General features: G+C 41.2%; 1 protein-coding gene across 4 annotated transcripts in view; it reads right to left on the minus strand.

Annotated features, from left to right (window-relative positions):
* Positions 1 to 26,321, minus strand: part of LRP8 (LDL receptor related protein 8) — a 195,928-nt gene that overhangs the window by 49,499 nt on the left and 120,108 nt on the right. For all 4 annotated transcript variants that reach the window (XM_083510074.1, XM_083510073.1, XM_083510071.1 and 1 more), the window contains one exon: positions 7,136 to 7,264. In XM_083510074.1, coding sequence (XP_083366200.1) covers positions 7,136 to 7,264 — 129 coding nt within the window. The remainder of the gene's footprint in view (positions 1 to 7,135; positions 7,265 to 26,321) is intronic.

Raw genomic sequence — 26,321 nt, forward strand, 5'->3', positions numbered from 1 at the left:
TTTTAAGAGACCCCTTTGAGCATGCTATAAACAGTACTGTGAGATGCAGAGAGAAGCAGGAAAGTTAGCTCTTTACTCAAGAAAACAGCATACTACCAGACAGCAATGCCTACAAACAGGACTGGCCCCTATGAAACAGTTGCCAGGACTGAAGGTTTTCATCTTCTACTTCCCTCTAAGTTTCCCCCCCAGCCGGATGTTTTGCCAAGCAGCCTCAAACTATGTGTAGTGTGTGTGGGTCTGTGCCCTTTGTTTTGCTACACATACTGTATAGCCCTCTGTGTCCTTGGATACAAGTGGACAGTAGGAGCAGCAAGCTCCTGGGATATTTCATCAACTGAGTCAGAACTGCTTTCTGCCCTTGGTTCCTCTTGCTCATTAAAGTCTGTTGCCTTTTCAGAATCCAACCACTCCTCCCCTCCTTCCCCCATGACCTGTCCTCAGTGTCCCACCACCACTCCTGGGCTCTGATCTTTCCTCCTTTGATGCATCCCTAGGGAGCTCCCTGCCTGGTGCCTGCCACCACTCCTCCTCATCCAGCCAGTCCCTAACAAGTACATGCTAAAAACAGTGTGCAATATTTCTCTAGTTCATGCTGAAATAGCTGAAGGGAAGAAGGGGCATTGGACCTGCTTAATCTTTTCCTAATTTTAGTAAGTGATGCTATCAGTAAAACCAATCTAAAGCTTCTGCTACTCTTCAATGATTCCCCTCCTTGATAAAAACACCCCTTTGGATGCCCAACTCAATAGATCAATAGAGAGAGTTGTAGCCATTAATAGTATTGATAATTTAATCTAGGAGACCACTGAACTGTAGGTGGCTTAGTCTCTGGAGTAGAATTAAACAAGATGTGTCCTGTTAATGGTACACATTGGTTAAAACTAAAGAGTAGATGGTTCGGGGAATCAGTCCTCCAGGCCAGGGAGAAAGGCAGAGAATGTCTCATTTTAATATGGGAAGAAACTAGCCTTCTTCTTTTTCTTTATGGGCAAGTACAGATTTGTCACAGTGTGCTGTAGCCACCTGGTAAGCCAGTCCTCTGTATCATCTTGCCAAATGAAGAGGACAGCTTTACTATTGCTCTGCTTCCACAGATTTCTCATCAGTTGTAGAAAGATGGCAAACACCTTCCATATTACTCAGCAGGATGATACCTTTCAGGTAAGGGCACAATCGTATCTCCCATCATTCAAAGGAAGGGCTTTGCAGAGTGTCAGAGCCGCTCATGGCAGTGGGAGGTAGGGAGAAGGACAACCAGTCCCAATGCTACCACATGGAGTTTGTCAGCTAAGCCCCCCGGCCCCTGTGAACTCCATGTCTCCACTGGTCCAAGCTAGCAGGCCTCCCGCTGATTAGCTGAGCTGAGAGAGCTGGGTGGAGGAACACTTGTACCTAATCCAACCCCCTACACTTCCAGCCTGGTGTAAGGAGTGGTGGTAGTAGATTACTCTGTAAGTTACTGCTTGGCAAATAACTGTATGTATACAGCAACAGCACTCCTCAGATGGCACTGAGAGTACCTAAACTCCCAGAGATGTGCTTAGTTTGTACAAGAAACCAGCTGTAGCCCTTTGGAATCAGTTACCAGCTGGAATTAGGTAAACAAGATGTTTAGGCCACTGAAGGTGTTTTTGTTTAAGAAGCCATTTTATGGAAATTCAATTGTAGAAACTGTTTTCTTGTTTGTAAGAGCTTGATGTTTTGTATTTTATCTTGTTTTATCTTATTGCACACTGTTTCAATAGCTTCTGGTAGCAGAAAAGCTTAAGTATTCCTTCTTCCTGCCTGTCACTTCTCCCCTAGAAATGTTCTTGCTCTGACAGATGCAGGTTTGGTAATATACACTTGCCACTGTGTAGTTCCAATCTTAGTTGCCTGTATGGTAAGACATTGCCGAAGGGATTCTTGCAACATGTAAGCCATTGAACTCAAACTTACCGTATTTTTCGCCCTATAGGACGCACTTTTTCCCCTCCAAAAATGAAGGGGAAATGTGTGTGCGTCCTATGGGGCGAATGCAGGCTTCAGGAGAGCCCCGCCGCCAGCCCCACAAGCTCGGGAGACAGCGGGGAGGCGGAACGCTGTCATCCCGCTGTCCCATGACTTGGTTAGAAGGCTGGCGGGGGGGAGAAGCCTGCTCCTCCCCGTCGCCAGCCACACAAACTCGGGGGACAGCGGGAGAGGTGCAGCGGGAGAGGCTTCCCCCTCCCCCAGCCGCGCAAGCTCTCAGAGCGATGCTGAAGCTGCCCGCAGCTTCAGCACCGCTCTGGCTCCCGTTCTGGGGGCTGGGGTCGGGGGAAGCTCGGGCTTCCCCCGCCCCAGCCCCACGCCTGGGGGGGGGTAAATTCCCCCCTTTATTCTCCCCCCCCCAATCTAGGTGCGTCCTATGGGCTGGTGCGTCCTATAGGGCGAAAAATACGGTACAAGGAAGTACACCAAACTCTGATAGGGGAATGAGGCTACAAAATGTTCTGTTGCGGGTGTTCAGGGAAGATTATGGCCCACAGTAGAGTGGGTTCACATACCAAGTGCAGGAGGTATTTTTTAAACAGGGAAGAAGTACTGATGGGGGTCTTTACCGTGTCAAAAATCAAAATGACCAGGCATCAACCTGCCAAGGGAGTTAAGATCAGCAGGGAAAGCTTTGTGGGCAAAACATGTAAGGGCCTTCTCCATGGTGGCCCCCAGCTGTTGGAATGACTTCCCTCTGAGATGTATCTTGTGCCTTTATTGTAAGCAGTTTGACAATTGGCCAAGATGCACCTTTTTACCCAGAGCTTTGCCAAAGTGGATATCTTCCCTTCATCGGCATTGCTGTGCACTGCTAGTGTGTGCTACTGTTTTGCCACATTTGTTATGCGGTTCCATTTCATGATTTAAATGTGAATTTTAAGTATTTTAAGTGCAGTATTTTTGTAAGATGTCCTAGGACCAGTTGGTGAATGGGGCAGGCTATATATGCAAATAGTAAATGAAATAAACAAATAAGAAGGAAGGAAAGAAAGAATCAGCGCAGAATCGGACAAAGGGGCTGTTACAATGCAGCAACTGCAGATGTACGTTCAGTTTACATCTTTCTCCCTGCATGCCAGGTAAGGAAAGCTCCAACTCAAGGATGCTGATGTGGCAGCAGGGCAGGTGAATTTCCTACACATGAACAAACTTGCCATAAAAGATAAAATGAAGCTGAACACATAGTTTTAAGATGCCACCTGAGTCTTTCAGAAAGATTTTGCTCTCTCTGCTCACTGTGGGATGAAGTTCTTCCTGCTCAGGTTGGTGCTTAGGTCTCTATGCTGCCTAGCAAGGAGCGTTTAGGGGTCTATAATTAACTATGGCATGAGTGGGCACTGACGGGGAGGGAGGGAATAGACTGCAGCTTTTGTAGCACAAATCCCACTGTGCTTGATGATTACTCTCCCACTGCTGCTTTTACAACAACTCAATTGGAGGCCTTTTGCCATCTCTTTGGGAGATTATCTTACGAGCCGGCAGAACCACTCCTTAAAAAGGAAGTTTTGCTTTGTATTATTGGAATTCCCAAATCAAATACAGCAGTTTATAACAGCTTATTTAGCTCAGAATTTCCTACCTGGTAGGGGCAAGGGACACTGATTACCTTCATATTCTCTGGAATAAAATAATTGAAGCTAGAAAATGCAGAGACCCTTACAAAGACGGATAAAGAAATAGTTTTTAATTTTTTTTTAGTGTAACTTAGCCAACAAATCAATGCTCGGGAGAATTAAGGTGCTTATGCACTGGCAGTTTCTCAGGAGGAGGTTGAGGATCGTCAAGCACACTGTCTCTAGGGCAGACATAGGCAAACTCGGCCCTCCAGATATTTTGGGACTACAACTCCCATCATCCCTGACCACTGACCCTGTTAGCTAGGGATGATGGGAGTTGTAGTCCCAAAACATCTGGAGGACCGAATTTTCCTATGCCTGCTCTAGAGCCTTGTCAGAGGCTTTGTTTTACTTGCAATAAACCCCTGTATCTCCTTTCATTCTTAAGGAACTGATGCCTTCCCCCTACAGCCATCAGAAACCTATGATTTGCCTCCACTGTTGGAGGCTATATACTCCTGAATACCAGCTACACAGAATCCCAAGTGGGGACAGCACTGTTGTACTCAAGTACTGCTTATAGGCTTCCTACATGCATCTGCTTGGCCACTGTGAGAACAGGATGCTAGACTAGATGAGCCATTGCCCTGATCAAGCAGGCTCTTTTTATCCATAAGCATTACCACCTCAAACCACAGAGGCAGAGCTCTGCCATCATGGCTAGCAGCCAATGATAGCCTTATCCTCCATGAATTTGTCCAGTCCTCTTTTAGAGTATCCAAGCTAATGGCCATTACTGCTTCCTGTAGGAGCACTGTTATTGCAAAGAGATTCTGTCCTCCCACCTTCCACAAGACCATTTATGGCTGCTGCATTTGCTTCCTTCACAACTTTCTGACTTAAAAGTTTGAATGTGAAATACAAGTTTTCTCCCACACCAGAGCATTTATTGACATGAAGTCTGACATGGCTATACAATCCCTCACCAGTAAACCTCACCATATGAAAAGTCCCTGTATTTGCCAGCCATTATCAAACGGATTCGTTGCCGTTTGAGCTCTGCTTCATCACAGGGCAACACCTTCCAACTAAAATTCAGTGTGGCATAGGTTTTGCACAAGTCTCAGGCAGAAACTTAGCAAAGCCCTCAGAAAAGCCAGTCGTGCTATTTTCCATGCAGATATGTTGTTTGTTTGGATTTTAGAAACAGCCACTGAGTTTTCTTCCTGGATACTTCTTCTGGTTTTTAAGGGTTTTGTGTTTGTGTGTTTTGCACAGCGAGATGTGAAAATTACCTCCAACAATGATGAACACCCCTTCAAATAGATATATGAAATGTGATGTTTCTTTGAAATTCAGATACTTTCTGTGAAAGGCACAGCCTCTAATATGACAAGGAGACGTCACATTTCAGAGGATGAGCTTGATAGCTTCAAATTTAACTCCAAGCAAGTAAGCAAGCAAGGCAAAAAGGAAAGAAAGTCCCCCCTCTTACTCCCCCTCCCCCCAAAGTAAGCTCAGGAAGAATGAAGAGATAAGTAAAATCTCCTCTCTCCCCCCTGTCCTCACCCCCCATCCATGTTGAGGACAAGCAAACAGCAAAGATGAGAAAGAAGATGACAAAGATTCTAAGCAGAGAAGAAACAGGGATGCTTACAGAGTATCAGTAGATAAGCTTAGAGGGATTTTATCAGATTTGGATAACAGAAAGGATTGAAATCAATCCTTTAAAACTCAGAAGGCTTGCGAACCGCAGAGAGGGGGTCATCTTCATCTGGAGAAGAATGGCTTGATTTGACAAATGTGCTCCTTTCCAAGAAAAGAGAACTGCCCACAAGCCAAGGTGGAGAAGAGATGTGGGGACACCTAGGCCACAAAAGCAACCTTTCCATTCTCTGCTTCTGCCATGCTTAGTCTGCCACGCAGTGTGTAAAACAAGCCCCCGGCTGTACGAATAAAACCAGCCTCTTGTATGGTTGCACAGCCATTCACACAAATGGAGGGAGACTAGGGATGGGGGAATCTGTCGATTTCAGGATTTTGGTTTCTCCTATTTCTTGTCCTCACACATTTCCACATCAGTTTGCATGCGTGCGCACGAATGCACAGAAGCACTATATATATCATGAAAATTCATTACCATTTTAGTTCACTTTTCTGCTAATGTATACATTTTTGCCTGCATTTCCTCCCAATGTACACATTTTTGCAAAGCAATTTCCCCCAATATAGAGCATAAAAAGGGCTGTTGATGGCTATGCTCTGCCTCCAAGAATGGAGACGCCAATGCTTCTGAAAAGCAGCTGCTGGAAACCACAGCAGGTGAGTGCGCTCTTCTGCCTGAATCCTGCTTGTGGTTTCCCATAAGGATCTGGTTGGCCACTGTGAGAACAGGGTGCTGGACTAGATGGGTCACTAGCCCAATCCACAAGGCTCTTCTTGTGTTCTTATTTCTGTATATTATTTTCACTAATATATACGTTTTTGTACATATTACTTGGCTGGAGAATTGCTAGCTGAAGTGTGAATTCTGAAGGATAGCTTGTTTTGGTTTGTGCATTGCTTTGGAATGTACAAACCTGGTAGATTCGCCTTTAAGCATGAACTAAATTCAATTTCTCCTCCTGTCCCGACAAGAGACACTGCTTTGTTCCTTTATGTATCATTCTTTACTCACCCATAGAGGTTTTACAATGCCGTACATAGAGCTATTGGGAGGATAAAGACAATAGCACTATCTGCTTGCTTGAAACCATTTCCAATAGATATTGCCTTTCGATCTTTGTGGGTTACTAAAAACACAACAGTCACCTATTCAGTGGCTAATGGCTGAAGAGTACTGGAGCGAGATCAGTCTCTCAGTCCACATCCCCAAGTACTAGCTAATACATAGGTGGAGCTTGCAGCAAAAAAATAATGACTGAAAATGAATTACCTGTGACTTCAACAGCTTGAGAAAATCTTACTGCAGTGTTTGGGGAACAGAAAACATATCCAGCCTTCTAGGGAATCCCACAAATTATTTTCTCATTTTAACTTTGCAGTGTGCTTTACGGAGTGGCATTTTCTCCCTGAAGGGCTATTATTATGTGCTGTAGATTCTGACCCTGCCTAGAATATTCTTTCCAGAGTTTGAATATAGAATGGAATCCTCTTAAAGGAATAAAGTGCCAAGTCAATGTTTCTCCACCACTACTCCTACTCAAGGGTAGAGGCAGTGGATCTGCAGCCCACACTAGTTCCCAACTTATCTATGCTCCGGTGTGTGTGTGTGTGGGTGTCTGTGGAGCTTGCATAGGCTGGGTGGTATGTGTGTCCCTACAATCTAATGTTGGTAAGATCATCTTCAATGCCCTTCCTAAAACCTATAGCATATGGAAAAACAAATATTGATCTTTGTGGCCTAAGATGTAGTACAAACACGTTTAATCAGAAAGGCTGGGGTGGATAGGAAATACAGGAGGGAAGGGATACAAAAACTGGCATCAGATAATTTGGAGTTTGAGTTCATTGAGGTCAAATAACAGCATCGGTATGAAAGGCCCAGCATCATTCAGACTCACCATTAGTGCACCCGGCCTCATCAATTCCACTTTCACAGTCTTTTTCTCCATCACACCTCCATGAAGATGGGATGCATTTGTTGCTGGAGTCTCCACAGCTGATTTTTTCCGCTAAGCATACTTGTTTGGCTAAAAAAAGAAGCACAAAAATAACATAATTAATGAATAAAAAAAACCTATATATAACTTTACCTCAGAGTGCCCCATATTTTCATCAGGCAGCACACACAGTAGAAAGACTGTGGATGTTTCTAGAATTGCTTTCTAAACTTGATCAAAATACTATGCAAATAATTTAGCTGGCATGTATTTTCCTGTTTATTGGTTTGATATAATTTCACTACCTGAAGCACAGTAACAGAGTTAAAAAGAATAGATCTCCTCCAAGTATAGCAGGCTGAATAATCTCATAACCTCAGGATGTTATAAAGGAATATAAACAGGTGTAAATTAGAAGACAGTGTACCCAAAATCACTATACTGAAGCTAAACCCAGTGTACCATGAGTGTCTGGAGAAAGAATTTAGGAATTTAATTCTGAATAGATTTAAACAACAAGGCGGAGGGGGAAAGCTGCCTAGTTCATTACAAAAACAAGAATTGGTTTCAGTCTGAAATCTCTTTTGCAACACTTTTAACCCACTGCAATGTCCTTGACTACAACACCATAGATGAACACACCCAAAGAATAGGACTAAATCTTTTTTTTAAAAAAGTACTTCTTTGAGATACTGTATTTAGGAATGCAAATACTAGCTACCTATTCCAGGATAAGGAGAAAGGATGGTGAAAAGCAGTCCTTACTACTCTTCTTGCTCTTTTGGGTACCATTGCAGAAGATCAGGCTGCTGCCTTTGGAGATACTGTCTCTTACCCAGTATACAAGTCCAGATTCCCTTCCCTCATTGTGGTTTCATATGATGATATTTAACATGGAACTGTTTTGGCACACAAGTTAATTTTGATCACGGACGTTTGACAGGCAGATCTGCCTTTGCAACACTAAGATACATATTCGTAAGTTTGAATTTCTCTGCTTCCCACAAATGCACCACTGACCTAATAATAAGAGGAAAGAAGTGTCTGGTGGGCACCACTGAAATTGAAAAGGAACTGGAAATTAAGGGATTAATCAAGCATTTAATAGTGTCCAAAAGGTGATGCTTCCCTGCCACCCCACTCCCATCCCTACACTGAGGCCATAAAAGTGCTTGGTAAATGAAACTGCCCTCATTGACATTTTCTTAGTGGGTTTCCAATCTGAAGGCAATCAAAGCAGCTGCAGCTTCACCGCCTGGCTTTTTTTCCTAGGAAGCTCATCATTCTAACAGGAAAATGAAAGGCCACCAGGAGCTGTCATTAAAAATGTAGCACGTTACTGAAGTTGGAAAAAAACAACCCTGAGTGGATGCTGTCATTACCTAACTTAGTGAAACTGTTTTGAAGACATAAACTAATTTCATTTTAGACCAGCCTCTGCCAACCTGGTGTCCTCTAGATATTTTAGATTATAGCTTCCAATACATCTGGAGGGCATTTATATGAACATCATAACAGCCACAGGCCTGGAATGTAGAAGGCATCTACCTGTCCCTCATCACAAACAAGGCCCATAAATCAGGTTCTCAGAGGTTAAAGACATATAACTCTATTAATGTCATATACAAATTATCACACTGCCCGTGAACATCAAAGAGCTGTACATGCCAAGTGGGGCTCTTAGAATCATAGAGTTGGAATAGACCACAAGGGCCATCGAGTCCAACCCCCTGCCAAGCAGGAAACACCATCAGAGCACTCCTGACATATGGTTGTCAAGCCTCTGCTTAAAGACCTCCAAAGAAGGAGACTCCACCACACTCCTTGGCAGCAAATTCCACTGTCGAACAGCTCTTACTGTCAGGAAGTTCTTCCTAATGTTTAGGTGGAATCTTCTTTCTTGTAGTTTGGATCCATTGCTCCGTGTCCGCTTCTCTGGAGCAGCAGAAAACAACCTTTCTTAATCCACCTGCCCTTCTCCAAACAAACACTAGCCCCACAATACTGCAAAATGAAGTTCTAAAAGCTCCCCAAATGTTGTGCATTAGCTCAGTGTCCAATGCAAAGGGAGTTACAGAGTGCACAGAGGTAGCCATGCATTTGTCTGGATCACATCAGTTGGGAGTTTCTAAATAGCTGGAAACATATGTGGTTAGTAAACCACTAGATTAAATGACTGTCTGAACAGCTAGCATTTCCAAAGTTTACACTTTTGGAGTACCAGAGTGATGGTATTCTAACTTTGCTCCCACAGTGCCCTGAATGGAAGAACAATATCTGGAAGCCCTCTAGCTATGGAAGTTTTTTTCCTGGCCTGACATGTAAGCAATTTAATTTCTATATACTTACATGCTTACTTGCAACTCTCCCAAAATAGAAGAACCTAAGAGACCGCAGTTTTGGGAAAGAAACAGAACATAATAGAGTTGTTCAACTGAAATTTATTTGAGAGCAAGTCTCTGAGGAATTGGCCATTTCTGTTTATGTGATAGAAGAAATTTCTCTCGCCATCAGAAAAAGCCTGAAGGTAAAATAGCTCAGAGTTGTCTTAAACTTGTGCTTTTGGGGAACAAAAACAAGCAATAAAAATATAAAAAATTTGGTGAAATGTAGCAAAGTGGCAGGAAGGTTATGTAGGAATCTCAGTATCAATTTGATCTCAGAGCCCACGGCAAGAAACACCTTTGGAAGAATAATGGATATGAGAATGGCAGGACGGGCAGCATCTGTTTACGAAAAGGACACCGGTTTAATCACCACAATGATACAAGTAATTAGATGCATTTTGAAAAGTAAATCTGAGCAGTTAACCCTCAAAGCAGAAAGCCATCAGTTGTCAGTGTACATCAACTATAGGGAGTTCAAACACAACTGGCAGCTAAGCCTGAATCATTTCAATCTCAGCTTTTCACTATGAAATGCAAAGGTAAGGAAAGGAACTTGGGCAAAGAAATGACAAATCAAATCAAAAGTGTTGAGGAAAAGTCAATGCTATTTTGGATTGCTTCATTTCAAATAAAAATGCTATGCGAATACTAGCCAACAGGTCATGAAAGAAGGGTAGAGTTGAAGGTGTAGATCTCCTCTGCTTGCTTGCTTTCATTTATTCTAGGCTTTTGCAAATTTGTCTGCCCAAATTTTTCTCATACTCTTTTACTCTGGTCTTCCCTAATCTTGCAGAGAAAGAGAAGGTTAACTTGTACTTGATAGTGACTGCTATCGAGGCCCTTGAGGTTTGTGTTGACGCAAAGTATACGGAAGCTGGACTTTTCCAAAACAGCCAATGAAAAAGACTTGGTTAAAAAAATGTCAGACACATCAAGACCAATTTATCACAATGAAGCACAAGTGCCAAGGATGGACAACAATGCTTTATTTATACAGAGACAAGAGCGAAGACGACAAGGCGGTTCCATTGACTAGCCACAGCAAATGGCCCATTCATTCTTCTTGTTTTCTTTACACCCCAACGCTACAAATTCTTTTACAGAAATCGTAGAGCCTAACTGGCGCCCCACTGCTTGGCTTCCTCTTACGCCACTGCTGAGCTTTTCAGGCATAGAAGCATTATGCATATTCAAGGAAAGGGGGAGATAACAAAATGGATTTCCTTTCACAAGACCATTTGTCAGGTTCTCACCATGCAGGTACTCTGCAACCACGTACAAACGGGAATTCAGCAAATTCTACGTGTGGGAAACCCACAGATCTCTTCATTAGCAGGCTAGACAGTATCCGGGAGCATGAAAAAAAGGCCCATTTTGTGGAAATGTGTCATCTCGAACAATGAGGCCTGCTTTCCCACTACCACCATGTTAAGAATCCCTAACACTATTATTGATTTCTCCTGAGGACACAGATTAGTATGAGGCAGTAGTGGTTTTGCTGTGGCAACAACCTCAACAAAGTGGCATATCAAAGAGACACAGTTCTGAAGGCCGGCCAAGGCTTACCACAAATCTCAGTCAAATATTGCTTGTGGTAGGAAAAGGTCACAACATAGGTTAAAAGTACTTGAACTGGTGCCCTGTTGTGGAGGTTGAGAAGGCTGGTGCTGGCATAACCCATGTAATTTATTTTTATTTTTCAGTTAACAACTTTATATGTATATGAAACAGCTGTGGGTGACTATGCTAAGGCAGATTAATAGGAAGCCACACCCTGGTGAAAAATATAACATTTGCAGATTCATATAATTAACCTACGGCTTTAAGACTTTAATTGCATATTACTGCAGAGAAGCCACAGAAGTAGAGAAAATATCAAACACGAACAGCAAAACTTTATGGTCCGAGTACAGTATTAATAGGATCATAGCTGTGAAGGCTGATAAATATTAGCTCCTAGTATGTGATTTTGTTTGATACAGATTATTTTTTTCACATTCCCAGGAGAATAGAAAAGGATTTGCTTGAGCTTAATTCCTTTGGATGAAGCAGCACAGCCCTCACACAAATGTTAAGTCTTGGGATTTTGTGGCCATAACTGTTGTATTTGGTCAACCAGGGTTACAGACTAGTCTCTCCATCCCCCTTTCACTGACTTTGTAGATCATCTGAAGCTTGTTCATCATCAAATAAACATGGCAACCATTGGACAAAGCAATAGATAATCATTTGCCTTGCTTTAATGTAGATTAACACACATAATTATCATATTGGAGATAAGAGTAAATAATCAGGCATTCAAAATCCCAGACTTAATCCTAAACACTGAAATTCTACATTTTGTAGCAGGAGCTCAGAACACAGTGATAGGCATTCATTTCAGGACATGACACTAAGGCCTTATAAATCAACTTATTTTTGAGACTAATGATCTAAGTGAGAAAGATGGGATCTCCGGTAACTTTATTGTCACTTAGGCTTGTTGGGGGTGGAGGCTTTTGTTAGGTGGGGCAGAACCTCAGAATTGTATTGATTTGTATTGGTTTTTACTTACTGAGGGGGAAGCTGTCTTGCTGCCCCCCTTGGCTACACCCAAGGGGGGGCCACAGGAAGGAAACAAGGTTGGAAGAGTGCCACAGTCGAAAAAAGGTTGGGAGACACTGATGTAAACTACTTCCGGTTTTTGTTAATCAACAAAACAGTGCCATATAAATCATGTCAAATAAAATCAATCAATCAGAGTTTGGGAGGCTGGGTATCATCTTTGACCAGTAAGCCTTCTGAACATGTTATGCCGTATTTTTTCATGGTTTTTTTAACCAAAAAATTAGGTTTAAAATTGGGGCTCGTCTTATACACGGGTAGTGTTGAGGGGTGTTTTCTTAATTTGGAGAACCCAAAAATATGGCATGTCTTCTCCACGGAAAAATACGGTAATTCTCATAGGAATGTCAATTTCCATGGCACGATGTGCCTCTTGATGAACCACAAGGGTAGCCATCTAAGTGCTCTTCAGATGTCATGTACTAAGCCAGAATGGCCAATAGCCAGGGAAGAGGACAGCTGAGTCCAAAACATCTGGCTATGGGGGGGGCACCAAACTGGCTACCCCATGCCTAGGGCCTCACCTTCCCTGTCCAGACCAAAACCAGTTTAAGACCTCAAATCATCAACAGGTGCCGATGCCAAGTGGAGCACTGGACTTCCCTCTTTCTTTATATCAGCTGCCTAAAACAGTCAAGGCAACTTACAAAATACTCTGATAATGCAATCGCAAAACGTACAAAAAGAAAAATTTTACAAAATTAGGTTACAATCTGAAAGCAAGGATCAATTAAAAACAATTACTTCCCCATTCATTTTGCATCCAGAGACCTCCCTGCTCTTATACAACTGAATCAAAAGTAGGATCAGAAACAAATGCTGTCTTTCAAGATTACACATTCAGGCAGCTTGGAACTACCTTCTGCTAAAAGTCTGGCCATCTTAAATACAGCTGTAACAGCACAACTATTACAGTGCTCAGTCAGATATCTTCTGATATATCCTCTTGTTTCAGAGGTATTTGTAGCTTTGCAGTTCAAAAACCACATAGGCATGGATATGTCTACATGTAGTTTTTGTTGAAAGGCTTATTACTTTTTCACTGCTTCAATACATATTTGACACTCTTTGATTTACACAAATTGGAAGCTTCATAAATGCCTCTTCATCTGTCCCATGTGAGATCGCAGAAAATGTAATTTAGTGAATAATTAGCTATGTTGCTAAGCTAGGCAAGTTCTATATCCAGAAGAAAACCCTTCCTTGTAATAGTTGATGCAAGGAAAAATACCCTTCAACTCAAGGATTTAAAAGGAAGACTAAATGGACAAGGCCAAGGTTGCTCAGGGCTAATTAATTAAAAATAATTCATTATTAATTAATCTGGAATGTGTGTGTGTGTGTTCAAATAGCCCAGGATACATGTAGGAAGTGAGCTGAAGTTGTGTTTGCACATAAACATTGTTATTATTTTATTAATTTTATTTGAAACTTTTCTATTTCACTTCCCCACTGTTAAGCCTCCAACGCAGCCCACAACATCAACACTCAACAGCAAGACATCCAGCAGATGCTGAAATCAATAAAACAGTTTTACACTTGCTATCTAAAAGATGGCAGCAATGGCTCTGGGGAGAAATTCCACAAATGATGCATCACCAAGAAAAGGCCTCATCTCCAGTCTCTACCCACCTAACTTTGGAAAATGGTGGCACTCAAAGCACGGCCTCAAAAACCAAATTTAAGCAGTGGGCAAGCCCATATTCATTAGTAGAGATACCACAGATTTATTTATTTATTTTAATCAGGAATACATTGTGATGGTATCGCACAACTACTTCACATAGCTTCCCCTATATCAGGGGTGCCCAAACTTTTTTCAAAGAGGGCCAGATTTGATGAAGTGATTTGTTGAGCTTATTTTAGGATTGAAGTTGCTGAGCTTTTTTTTTAGTATTTTACCCCAGGACATATACTGCCACGGGGGCCAGATTAAATCGACCGGCAGGCCAGATTAGGCCCCCGAAACAGACTTTGGACATGCCTGCCCTATCTGAACTTGCTAGAATGTTCGGTCAAACTGGAGGGAAAAAAGGAACATTGCCCCTGGGCTTTTTCTTTACATTCTGACAGGTTTAATGCTGGATTTTCTTGCTTTTGTTCAATCAAATTAGACCCATAAACCTCATATTCCAAAGCTTTTAATTGTTCAGTCAAACCTGCCTTAAGGGATTACCCAAGGAATTAAGGAAAGAAAAGAAAAAACAGCAGTCGCCTGAGGTAGACTTTGAACTAAAGGTTGAATCTAATTGTTTTGGAAAAGTTGGGGATACTTTGAGGTAATTATTAAAGCCAGAAAGCTGCCTATATGAGGCATGCTTTTGAGTAAGTTAAGTATACTGGGAATGTGGCTTAGAGGAGCTCATATGATCAAAGGAAGCATCACATGGAGAAGGGCAGAGGAATCCTTCAGTCAGCTAATTGACTTAAGTGATGGTTTGAGGACAGGGACAAGCTCTCAAGTACATAAAACATTTAATGAACAAAAAAATTGTTTTATCATAACTGATACAGTAATTGCAGGTACTCGTGTGACTGGAGTTTCTGCACACCCTTAGGACATTCTTTGCAAACTCATGTACATTTCTTTTCTTTTTTTAATCATATTTGTATGCTGCACCTCCACAGGAGAGCTTACATAGCGTTTTGCCTATTTTTATCTCCACAAGAAACCTATAGGGTAGGTTAAGATGAGAGTTTATTACTGGAGCAAGTTTTATCCAATGAACTTCATGGGGGTGCAGTGATTTGAACACTTGTCTCCCTGGTCCAAATCCACTACTCTATCCACCACACCACACTGGTGTCATTTTACATTTCAGAAGCTACATACGGCTTTATACATCAGCTGGAATAAAGTACGGTGCTGCCAGTTCACCTGTATTCAGGTTCTATTCTTCTTCCTGGAGATGAATTGTACCATCCTGTGTCTAGAGCAGTGGTTCTCAAACATTCTTCTCTGGGCAACACTTTCAGAATAAAAATTTGCTTGCACTGCACCAATTTTTTATTGATAAGAAATATATTGGAAAGCAAAAAGAAGCAACTCCTAGCAGTGCTTGATTTATAGCACAGAGCACATCTTTGTTGTTGTTGTTTAGTCGTGTCCAACTCTTCGTGACCCCATGGACCAGAGCACGCCAGGCACTCTTGTCTTCCACTGCCTCCCGCACATCTACTTTATAATATAATCATGGGACATCCAGAAAGTATAAAACAATACAGCTATATAAGAACATAATTATTCACAAAATGTAATTATAAAAAAGTCTCTTACATATGTACCTTAAGTATGTATACAAATTCAATGAGGTGTGAGCTTGCTTTGCCTGGTACAGGCATTCCCCCTTACATTGAATCAACTCAAGCACAGCGCTAGGAAATCAATCAATCAATCAATCAATCAATCAATCAATTCAAACCTAGAATTGGCAGGAGAGAGCTGGAAAGTCCTTATGGCAGCAGTCGTCTGAGGTAGACTTTGAACTAAAGTTTTCATTGCTCTTCTAGATCAGTTCCCCAAGTCAACCTAATTCTCTTCCTCTGGCATTTCCCCCCGTTTCTTGTTCAGACAAAGTCTAAAATCTTAATTGGAATACGTTGACTAAAACCATCAGAATTAACCCACACTGACAACCTTCTTTGCAAAGTTCTATTAGGTCTAGTCTACCATATTTCTCATTCCAGTTGTTTTTCCTCTATCAAAGCAACTCAGGCCTACTTGATTTCGTAGGGTTGCCATACTCTGAATAGCAAAAAAGAGGACACATTTGCCGACTTCTACTTTTAACTATGGATCGCTATGACAACTCTTATTTTACATAACTGTAAATGGAAAATGAGGACATATGGCAACTCGTTTCAGTGACTTTACTGCCTTTATTGCAGCTGTGCTAGTGGCCATAACTGGAAATCCAGCTCAGGCCTTAGATGTTCCAAAAACACCCCATCTCCCATACACACTGTATAAAAGTACTGAGCAGAAAATGAACTGATCAGTGTGTATGGACTGTGGTGGCATCAGTCATTCACTTAAGGAAAACATCTGTAAATACAACTCACACCTCTGAAATTTCTCTTATCTTGCATGCCAAATTTGGCATTGATTATAATTGTTTTTCATTATAAATTTTTATTTTACTTGTAAACACTAATATGTGTCCTCCTTGAGTTGGCTTTAGAGGTTACCTTCCTCCTTTGATCTCTGGATCAAATCTGACTGAGATTTCCTACATTTTACAGTTTAAAGAGGCATTGTAATATGTACCATAGACCACATGTGAAGATAACTAGAGTGCACAAGACTTTATGCAGAACTATAACAGGTTCTGTAATATTGGAGGCATACTTGGATTTTGTTTCACTGTTTGGATTTCATTTCATTGCTAGCATAAAACACTCTAATGCAAGATGTAGAATAATGCTTCAGTGAGCAAAGGGCATCTGCAATATGTGGATTCAACCCAGTCACATTGCTTAAGCACAGTGCAACACATTCTATACTCTGTAACAGAGGCTGGAACTGGAGGACAGGTTTTCAAATTCATCTGACTAACTTTAGTCTATTCCAATTAGCCAACAGTAGATATGCAAGCTGAATTATAGATGTCAGACATTGTTAATACAATACATCCATATCCAAGTGGTGAAGTATTAAGACAGGTGGGCTACCTAAACAGTTAAGAATGGTTAGTACCTGTTAAAAGCTCATCATGAATATTCATGACATTAATTGCACAACCTTCCACTGCTGCAATAGTTGACGTTCATCAAGGACACAGCTGCTTCAGAGTTTCTCTATAATTAATATATGCTTAGCCATTTCTAAATATAACAATTAATTATGGCCTTTGAAGAATTCATGCTGCACCTTTCATCAAACTCTTCTTATCAAAAGGGAAGGAACAAACTTCATTTCACTGGTAAAACTTTTCTTAATTTTGAATTTTTGTATCTTTTGTTTCCCTGACAATGATCGGGGTTGGGGGTGGGGATGCTGTTTACGGCCCACAGGTGGTGATAGAAGGGCCCACTCTGACAGACAGGACAGAGCAGCATTTTCTTAACAAGAATATAACAAGATGCAATTAATAACAATCAAAATACTATTTCCTCAAAAGACCCAGCCAATGAATCCTTGTCCATAAGACTCTTGATTCAATCTAATATTTGATCCCTGTATTCTTATAGGCAGCATATTTCCCAAATGTCACTGGCCTCTAGAGAACCAGGTTTGCAGCCAGGCTTCAGCAAATAATGGCAAGTGTGGCACCACCCTCTGGCAAGCATGATACAGTCAGCCTGCCTTCCAACTTTGAAGCTGCAGAAGTGGGAAGGGATCATCTGGGAGTTTGTACAGTGATTCCTCCCACCTCCTGGCTCCAAACTTGGAATGAAGCCTGAGGTTTGTTTGGTAGCTGGGTGGGCCAAGGCTCAACTGGCAACTCCACCAAACCATCTTTCCTATTCTTAGAGCAGGAAAAGCAGACAAGTGGGAGAGAAAAGAACAAGAGAAGAACTTTGCTAGATCAGGACAGGCCAAAAGCAGCCTGGCCAGCCTGGCAGCCCTCTCTCCACCTGGTATTTAGAGACATTGTGCCTTGACAGACAGGGGGCAGGCGATTACCATTTTTGGTCTGACCTGAAAGGAAAGCAACAGAAGGCTACACATGTCAAAATTTTGCTCATACTGAACAATCAGGACTGTAGGGAAGAAACCTTCTTCCAACCTTGATCCACTTTCAGGGAGGGTGAAAAAATGGGCAAAAGAGCCCTGCAGGTGTGTTGTCCAAGAACATTCAATTGCCCTTCATTCAGTGCCACTGATCTGCACAGAGGAACTGATTTCCATATGCAGGTTTGCTGCAGAACATGTGCTGGTGCACATATAGCATGCTATCACATCAGATAACGATACCCACATGAGGTAACCTGTCTGCACACCTTATTGGGGGCTGGCTGGGATTGGCTAGTCTCATTTAAAGAGGATCCAGGGGGGTATTTATACCTCTGCACACAATTCAAATCTACTCAGCCATAAGCATTTCCCCCTCCCCTTCCACTTCATGACTGTATTTATGGGTGAGTAAGAGAAACCCCTTGTAAACAAAATCACCTCGTTTGGCAAGGCATAGTAAAGCTGCTTGCATAATTCTGGCTTTCCCTTCCAACCTCTCCTACTCTGCCCACAGATGTCATAAAGTGTTTCACTTAGAATGATGTCCATGAAGTTAAATAAAGAGAAGGAAACTGACTTAGCAGTGTGTTTCAATAGCTGCAGACTGATTTGAAGGCTGCATAGAAATATAAATGTTACTGCATCCTCTATAAATGCATTACACTCCTAAAGCAGCTTATTTTAATCAAAGTTATCATGCCAAGAGAAGAAACATCCTGAGCACATTTAAATAATAATACCAGTTTATATTTTATCCCTTGATTCAGATTGCAACCATCCTTGATCCACTTATATCAAAAGCACTGTGACAGACTGAGACAATCTGTGCCAAACTGTGTACTGCCGGACAGTTGCTTGATGGACTGTGGTTTGTATGGGAAAATGGTCCAAATCCACATGCTGGAAAGTTATTGATGATTATTCTTCATAGCATTTGACACCAGTAAATCTATAAAATAGGAAAGAAGAATCTAGGCAAATACTACATAGAGAGCTAGAGATGCCCTTTTCCATAGCCATTGGAGGATCTTTTTTCTAAAAAACTGAGTAATAAGCATTATGGAAAAGAGACTGTGGAATGAAATAGTGCCTGTCTTTGTTTGTTGTATACAATTTCAAGTATGCTACATCAAACAGGAAGCTGCTCGAACATGAAATAAGAAGTGACTGATAACATCAGTATTATCTGAACCAGGGATGGGGAACCCCCAGGTGTTGGCTGCCTCCAGCTCCCATCAGTCCCAACCAGCATAGACAGTAGTCAGGGATGATAAGCAGTCCATCATCTAAAGGTAAAGGGACCCCTGACCATTAGGTCCAGTCGTGACTGACTCTGGGGTTGCGGCACTCATCTCGCTTTACTGGCCGAGGGAGCCGGCGTACAGCTTCCGGGTCACGTGGCCAGCATGACTAAGCCGCTTCTGGCGAACAAGAGCAGCACACGGAAACGCCGTTTACCTTCCTGCCAGAGCGGTACCTATTTATCTACACAAATCCCCTATACCAATCTACTGACTAGCAGCACCTCTTCAGGTTTTCTGACAGGAGTTCTTTTATAGCCCACCTGTATGTGCCTGGGACTGATTCTGGGACCTTTCGCATATAAAGCATTTGTTCTACCCCTGAGTTATGGTCCTCTTCTATAATACTTCAAAAGAAAGTAGGATAGAAATTATTAATTAGTTATCTATGTTGAACTGGGCTAAGCCTATCCAAATGAATATTATAGCAACACTCTCAATTTCATTATTGCTATGCACCTGAATATAGCGGGGGGAGGGGAATCTAACAAGTTAAAAGCTGAAAATATTTCAGGGTAGATATAGAATACAGAAGTTATAGTAGAATTAACTTATTCTACCTAACCATGCAAGAGAAAATTAGCTAGTATATAAGTTAAACATTAAACATGAATTAGGGATAATTTGCATTTCAGATCATGTTCTGTTGTTTGATAAATATGTAATAATATACTTAAAATCATCATTTTAAATTATCAGCCACAGGTTACTTAGAGAGACTATTAAATGTCTACGCAGCTCCAGTAAACAACTCAGATTGCAGCTTTACCAGGGAGCTGTCCTTGGTCCTAGAACATCAGCTTTCATTCTGTAATGATCAGGAATGCATTCAACAACTAATGTGTATGTCTCCATACCATTTTTTTTATTACTAAGGTATGTATGCAAGGGGTGTGTGTGTGTTCAGGGCACAACATGTGTGAAAGTTGCACAGTGGGTGGTAGCTTCTAGAGACACATTAATACATTACAGTATTTTTAAAAAGGAAAGAGAGACACATATTAAGCATGATTACTTCTGACATCTGTATATAACCACCTAAGTATATGTCATTTGACTGCATTACGCAGCTATCTTCACAAGTCAATTCCCACATTTTTGCTATGCAGTTTGATCCTTTTCTCTTCTAGAGCTGTGGAAATCATGTCTTATTTCCAAAGGTCCCTCTGCCTTGCAGCCTGAAGAATGTTATTGTCCTGTATAACTCTGCCCCCTTTCCCCATCCCGGCTTTTTAATCTACCATATTTTTCTCTCTATAAGACACACCAGACCACAAGACGCACCTAGTTTTTGGAGGAGGAAAACAAGAAAAAAATATTCTGGCTTCTGGGATAGCTGCACAGCCTGCATTCGCTCCATAAGACGCACACACATTTCCCCTTAATTTTTAGGAGGGAAAAAGTGAGTCTTATAGAGCAAAAAATACAGTACTTGTTCCTGAAGGACAACAGTTTACCTTGCTTCCTGAACGTTTTGCTAATCTTGTATATAGAAAGACTAGTCAATTATTTCCTTAATTTGGGAAGGCCCATTATGCTAAATGCCAATATCTCCTTGCCATCAGAATTAGACATTTCCTCAAATGTTTGTATATCCAGATGGAATGGAACAGGTTTCCTTGGGAAACTATAAAGAATTTGCATTGCAGTCCTGCTTTCACTTGCAATTTGTGTTGCAGATGCCTACAATTCCTGAAACTAGTACAGTTTTTATAAATAATACAAAAGGTCTATAAATATAGTTTTGCTTATTAAAAATCAGTGGCATAAGGAGAGCTATATTTAAATTCTCCAAAATCTGTTTATTACATACAGTCCTTGGTTGTTGAGAGAGAGAAATTACAGTTCATGCCCATTTAAATTATTTGTGAAAGCCACATAGGATTTCATTTTTTAATGAGGCATTTAAATTATTGGAGACCACCAAACTTCCAATCTCACACTCAAGTGGATAAAAATTATTCACATATAGTATCTGAAATGACTCTATTTCTGACCACATTGAGTGATTGGAATGCTTCTCTACTACAGAACTGCACAGATGTCACGCAAGTTGGCTTGCTCCACTTTGGTCTTGATGGACCAGAGTTCCAAAACTGAGTACCATAATACGACAGTCATATTTTTTTATTTCAAATTCTATGATGCTGCCATTTGTTACATGGGACAGACCATATAAGCACAGAATTAAGAACTGCTCTTTTTCTTCTAAAGCATACTGGGTTAAGTAAAGAAAATTCAGTATAGTGGACAAAGGTAGACATACATTCTAAATGTGGCAGAAGTAGTTTGAACTTCTATTCTTTGCTTGAAAACAAATGCCTTGATATGAAACCGATTTCAGAACAGCTGTCTGTCTTCATCTATGACTGTTTTAAACCAGGGTTTTCAAATGAAATGAATGGTTTACACAGGAAAACGACATGATGTACAACATAATGTTGGTTTTTGTACTGGCATTAGGAGTTCCATGGTTATTTTGTCATGTGTAAAATCAGTACAGTGGTATCTCTAGTTGCAGACATAATCTGTTCTGGGGTGCTGTTCGCACCCTGAAAAGTCCACAACTAGAGTGGCGCTTCTGCGCAAGCACGGATTGCGATAGAGCACTTCTGCACATGCGCAAAGCACACAGAATGCTTCTGCGCACGCGGTGAAAACTAGAAGTATACACTTCTGGGTTTGCCACATACGCAAGCTGAAAAGACGCAACATGAACGCAATACAAGGTATGACTGTACTAGCACAAAGATTTGGAGCAAAAAGGCTGTCATGGATGTCTTAGCTGAGATTCCTGCATTCTTGGCTCTCTTCCATCTCTTCAGATTCTGTGATGCTAAGGCACAGAATGGCTGCACAGATCCATGGACACTACAAAGTCCTTCGAACTGTAGCCCTTCTGTGAGGAAAAAGATCTTAAAGATACCAAAACATAAAACTAAGTGTAAATATAATTAAACAAGACAAAACTCAGTAAACACTGGAAGAGGGATAGTGAATGGGAGACTCAGTTTGGCTTTGAATTTCTCTTCAACAGCCTCCTTTCCTCCTTTTTATACATTATGAAATTACAGCAAATGGGAGGTGGGGGGAAGGGTATAATGTAAAAGGATATAATGTATTTTAAGTATGCGGTATTTCAATCCCTTTAAGACAAGCTCTTTACATTGCTGGTTTGTAATGAGATGTGCAAGGAAATGGCTTTTCATCAATTAAATGAGTGGATAATTATGGGGAGGAAAGGTTTTCATTATGGATTTTTTATTGAAAAAAAAGCAAATTGTTCTATTATACATTTTATACACCATCGCTATTAATAGATAATTAATATGCTCTTGAAGTCAAGACTGGATGTCGTTATGCTATGTTCTCTCTCTTTTTGTATAAACTGTTGACACAGATTTTCTATAAAGCGTAAAATATAGGAATTCTAAAGCCTTCAAAAGCTCACATTCTGGCACCACCCAGTTATAGAAGCTTATAATTGTCTATTGCCTTTCCTCTCTATTGAGGCACCCCAAAACCTTCCATGAGAACATCAAATGCAGAGCATGAAAAAACTCTACCAATAGTCCATACTTTTCCACTTTCCATCAGCACTTTTTATTTTGAATTGCTCAGACTAAAGACAAAACACTGTGTCCAGTTCTGGACACCACAAAGGAGGACACTGACAAACTGAAGTATGACCAGGATTACCAAATCCTATGATGAATTGTTGAAAGAGTTGGGCAAGTTTTAGAAGGCTGTAAAAGAGAAGATTAATGGGAGGACATGGGAGTGGTCTTCAAATGAAGGGCTGTCATGCAGAAGATGGAACAGACTTGTTCTCCGTTGCTCAGTAAGGATGGACTAGAACAAATGGGTGGAATATAAGAACATAGGAAGCTGTCCTAGTCTATCTAGATGGTCCATCTAGCTCAGTGCTGTCTACAGTGACTTGGCAGTAGCTCTCCAGGGTTTTAGGCAAGAGATGAACCTGGGACCTTCTAGATGGAAGGCAGATGCTCTGCCACTAAGCTATAGTCCTTATCCCTGTGGAAATTGACAGGAAGCATATTATGGCTAAACATTAAATGGAGACCCTTTCTAACTATAATAGATGTTCAGTAATGGAACCAACTGCCTCGGCAGGTGGTAGGCTCTCCTTTTCTGGTGATACTTAAGCAGAGGCTGGAAAATCATCTGCTAGAGAACCTTCACTGCAGACTAGACAACCTCCAAGCCCCTTCCTAACTCTACGATTAAGGAGCTACTTTAACCAAGAGAAGACCATGAAAGCTTATGCATCCTTAAGAACAGTTGTTCTTTATCCTGTGGCAATGCAAAGGAGAAGCCACCCATGAGTCTGTGTCCAGTATGTACTTTCTGGATTTTTTGAGAACCCATACCTAACAACTGCACTCTCATTTTCCTACGTATTACCACCTGTAATACAGGTCCCCAGATGAACAGATATAAAACTAAACCAACCAATCTAAGTGATCAAATGATCAAATTGTGTAGGTCTCAATGACATCAGCAGCAACACAGGAGTTAAATTGCCTTTCATGGGCTGGGAATTTTATTTTTATCCAGCTGCCTGATATCTGCTGGAGCAGGAAAGTAATACATTAAAAAGTTAATGCATTTCTATTGTATTAGTTAATGCATTTCCTTTGTATTGATGGAAAAATACTTTCCCTTTAGCTTTTCAATGACTGCATAATGAAAACAACCACCAAAAACAAGGGAAGCCTAATGTAGGTATGCCAGACAATGCTGAACTCTTAAGCTGCATATAATCAACGCATACACTTCTTTGCCAGGGTTGGTTATATTATTGACCTCCAGGTGTTCAACTATAACTCCCATCATTCCTGACAACTGGTCACACTTGCTGGGGCTGGGGCCCACCCCTGCTCTGTGGGAAAGAAATAACGCTATACATTTGTGGATTCAACCTTTATTTCAGAAGGTTACATTACCTCAAAGCCTTGACTTTAACTTACCAAGGCTATATGCCACATGATGGCACCTATGGCCAACAGGGCTGAAATGTGACTAATGGGCAGCTGAGTACTGCCTATCCCAACTTTCTCTATCAGTATCTGGGATTCAACAAGATAATGGAAAGGGCAAGTCAATGTATCTAAACAGCAAGAATGAGACATTGACTTGCCCATTCCATTCCACTGTCAGTCATAGGAGTGCCACGGCACTACCAACGTCAAGCTTTTATATAACTGAGTACGTGCAAAGAAAGAAAAGTCATATCCTCTGGAGGGAATATGCTCCTCTACCCAGTTTTTCACGCACGCTCTAGGGAACCACTCCTGACAAATATTTCTTCCTTTGCTTTTGGGAATCCACTTAGAAGGGATCAGAAGCTGCCTCATACTCTCACTTTAAGAATTGCTTCTGCACTGTAGATGTTTCTTTCACTGGTTCCACACAAAGAAAGCATTTCACAGCTTCCTATCTACCACCTAGATAGCCTCCACCACCAATGTCATTTGGATTGTCTTCCGTATCAGTCACAGGGTACTACATCAAAGCAGCTTCCTATGACAACCAGATGATTGTCACCTGCTCCTCGCATGACAGAAGTCTTTGCCTCACTTTACCATCCAGGCAGACAAAGCATAAAAGTTTTAGATTCAGGTAGGTGGCTGTGTTGGTCTGACGCAGTCAAAATAAATAAAAATAAAAATTGTCCAGCAGCACCTTAGAGACCAACTAAGTTTGTTCTGGGTATAAGCTTCTCGTGTGCATTCAGAGATATCTGAAGAAGTTTTGAAAGCTTGGAAATGTAACCAGATTTCACAGCAGCAGCAACAGCAGTGACCACTCAAAAACACACCTCTTCTGCACTCTAGCCACAAGTAAAGGATCATTGGCTCTTGAATATTCTTCATTAAGTACCATTAAGGTCAAGTTGTCATTGGTTACAGCTTGTATCTTTACCTATCCCAGTTAAAACTCACACACTTTTTGTATTCACTTACTGTTCTTGTGCACCATTAATCAAGATCTGTACATGCAGCCAAAATTTTAATTGATTTACAGAAAATCATTCCTAGTCACATTAAATCTCCTGTTCAGAGGAAGATGCCAAGCTTCCATCTATTACTTGAAAGCATACTGCATTTGCCACTACCAAAGCCAGGATTCTTCTGAAAGAAATGAAATAAACACCCCTTTCTGGAGACAATTATGTTAAACTTGTCATGATTTCTCTTCTCCATACAATAGCAGGCTGCCGGGGGTGGGGTGGGGGTGGTCATTTAAAAACTTGATGCCTAAAACTTGTCTCAGTACAACCCAAAGACTCTTCTGTCTTTAAAAATAGGATAGTACTACAATTGTAATTGCCAATACCCTCACATCCTCTACCCTTTCACTTGAATGGGTGCAAGATTCATAACAGCTATAAAAGTGATCCTATCAAGCTTTTTACTGCTGTCCTTGTTTATGAACTACTCAAATGCATTAGTGGAATAACAGAAATTTGACACTGCTACTATATTCATAGTATTTGATGAACAAACTCTAAAAAGAACTGACTTAGGGAAGAATTGCAAGGGCAACATAAACTTTGTTTCCCTATAGCATAGTATGAGAGAAAAAGGGTAGCTGAAATACTGAAGGGTAAATCTACATGCTACTAGGCTCAATTAAAGGTGTATAAGGCCTTCACTTGGAATCTGGATATCTGACGGAATCTCTTTCTCTATATCAGTGACCCCAGAACCTGAGATCAACTGGGGAGGGAGGTCCTGCTTACAGTATCACCATGAGTATTACTTGCCATGCTAGACACCAGACAGTGCCTCCTTAGCGAGTTTGCCCCAACTTAGGAACACTCCTCCCCTAGAAGTACAGATGTCAGTGTTGTGGCTGGCCTCCTGTCATCAAGTCAAGACCTCAGTTCTCCTTGGCTTCTGGAAAAGTTGTTTAGTTTGCCCTGGTGCTTTAGGTTGCCCTATTCTATATTGCTCAAATTATATCTGGTTTTAATCTGCATTTTTATTGTTGGAAACAGCTTTGGGACCTTTGAATGAAAGTAGTCTAAAAATCTTATACATCTATAAATAATCAGTCCTGTAGAAGACCTGCATGATGACTCCAGGAAGAGTTCCAGCTTAGTCTTCACCCCTTATGTATTGAAATCTTATGTCTAGGTCCTTTCCCCAGGG

This window comes from Podarcis liolepis, assembly GCF_965112155.1.
Source record: "Podarcis liolepis genome assembly, chromosome: 6".
Taxonomy (NCBI): Eukaryota; Metazoa; Chordata; class Lepidosauria; order Squamata; family Lacertidae; genus Podarcis; species Podarcis liolepis.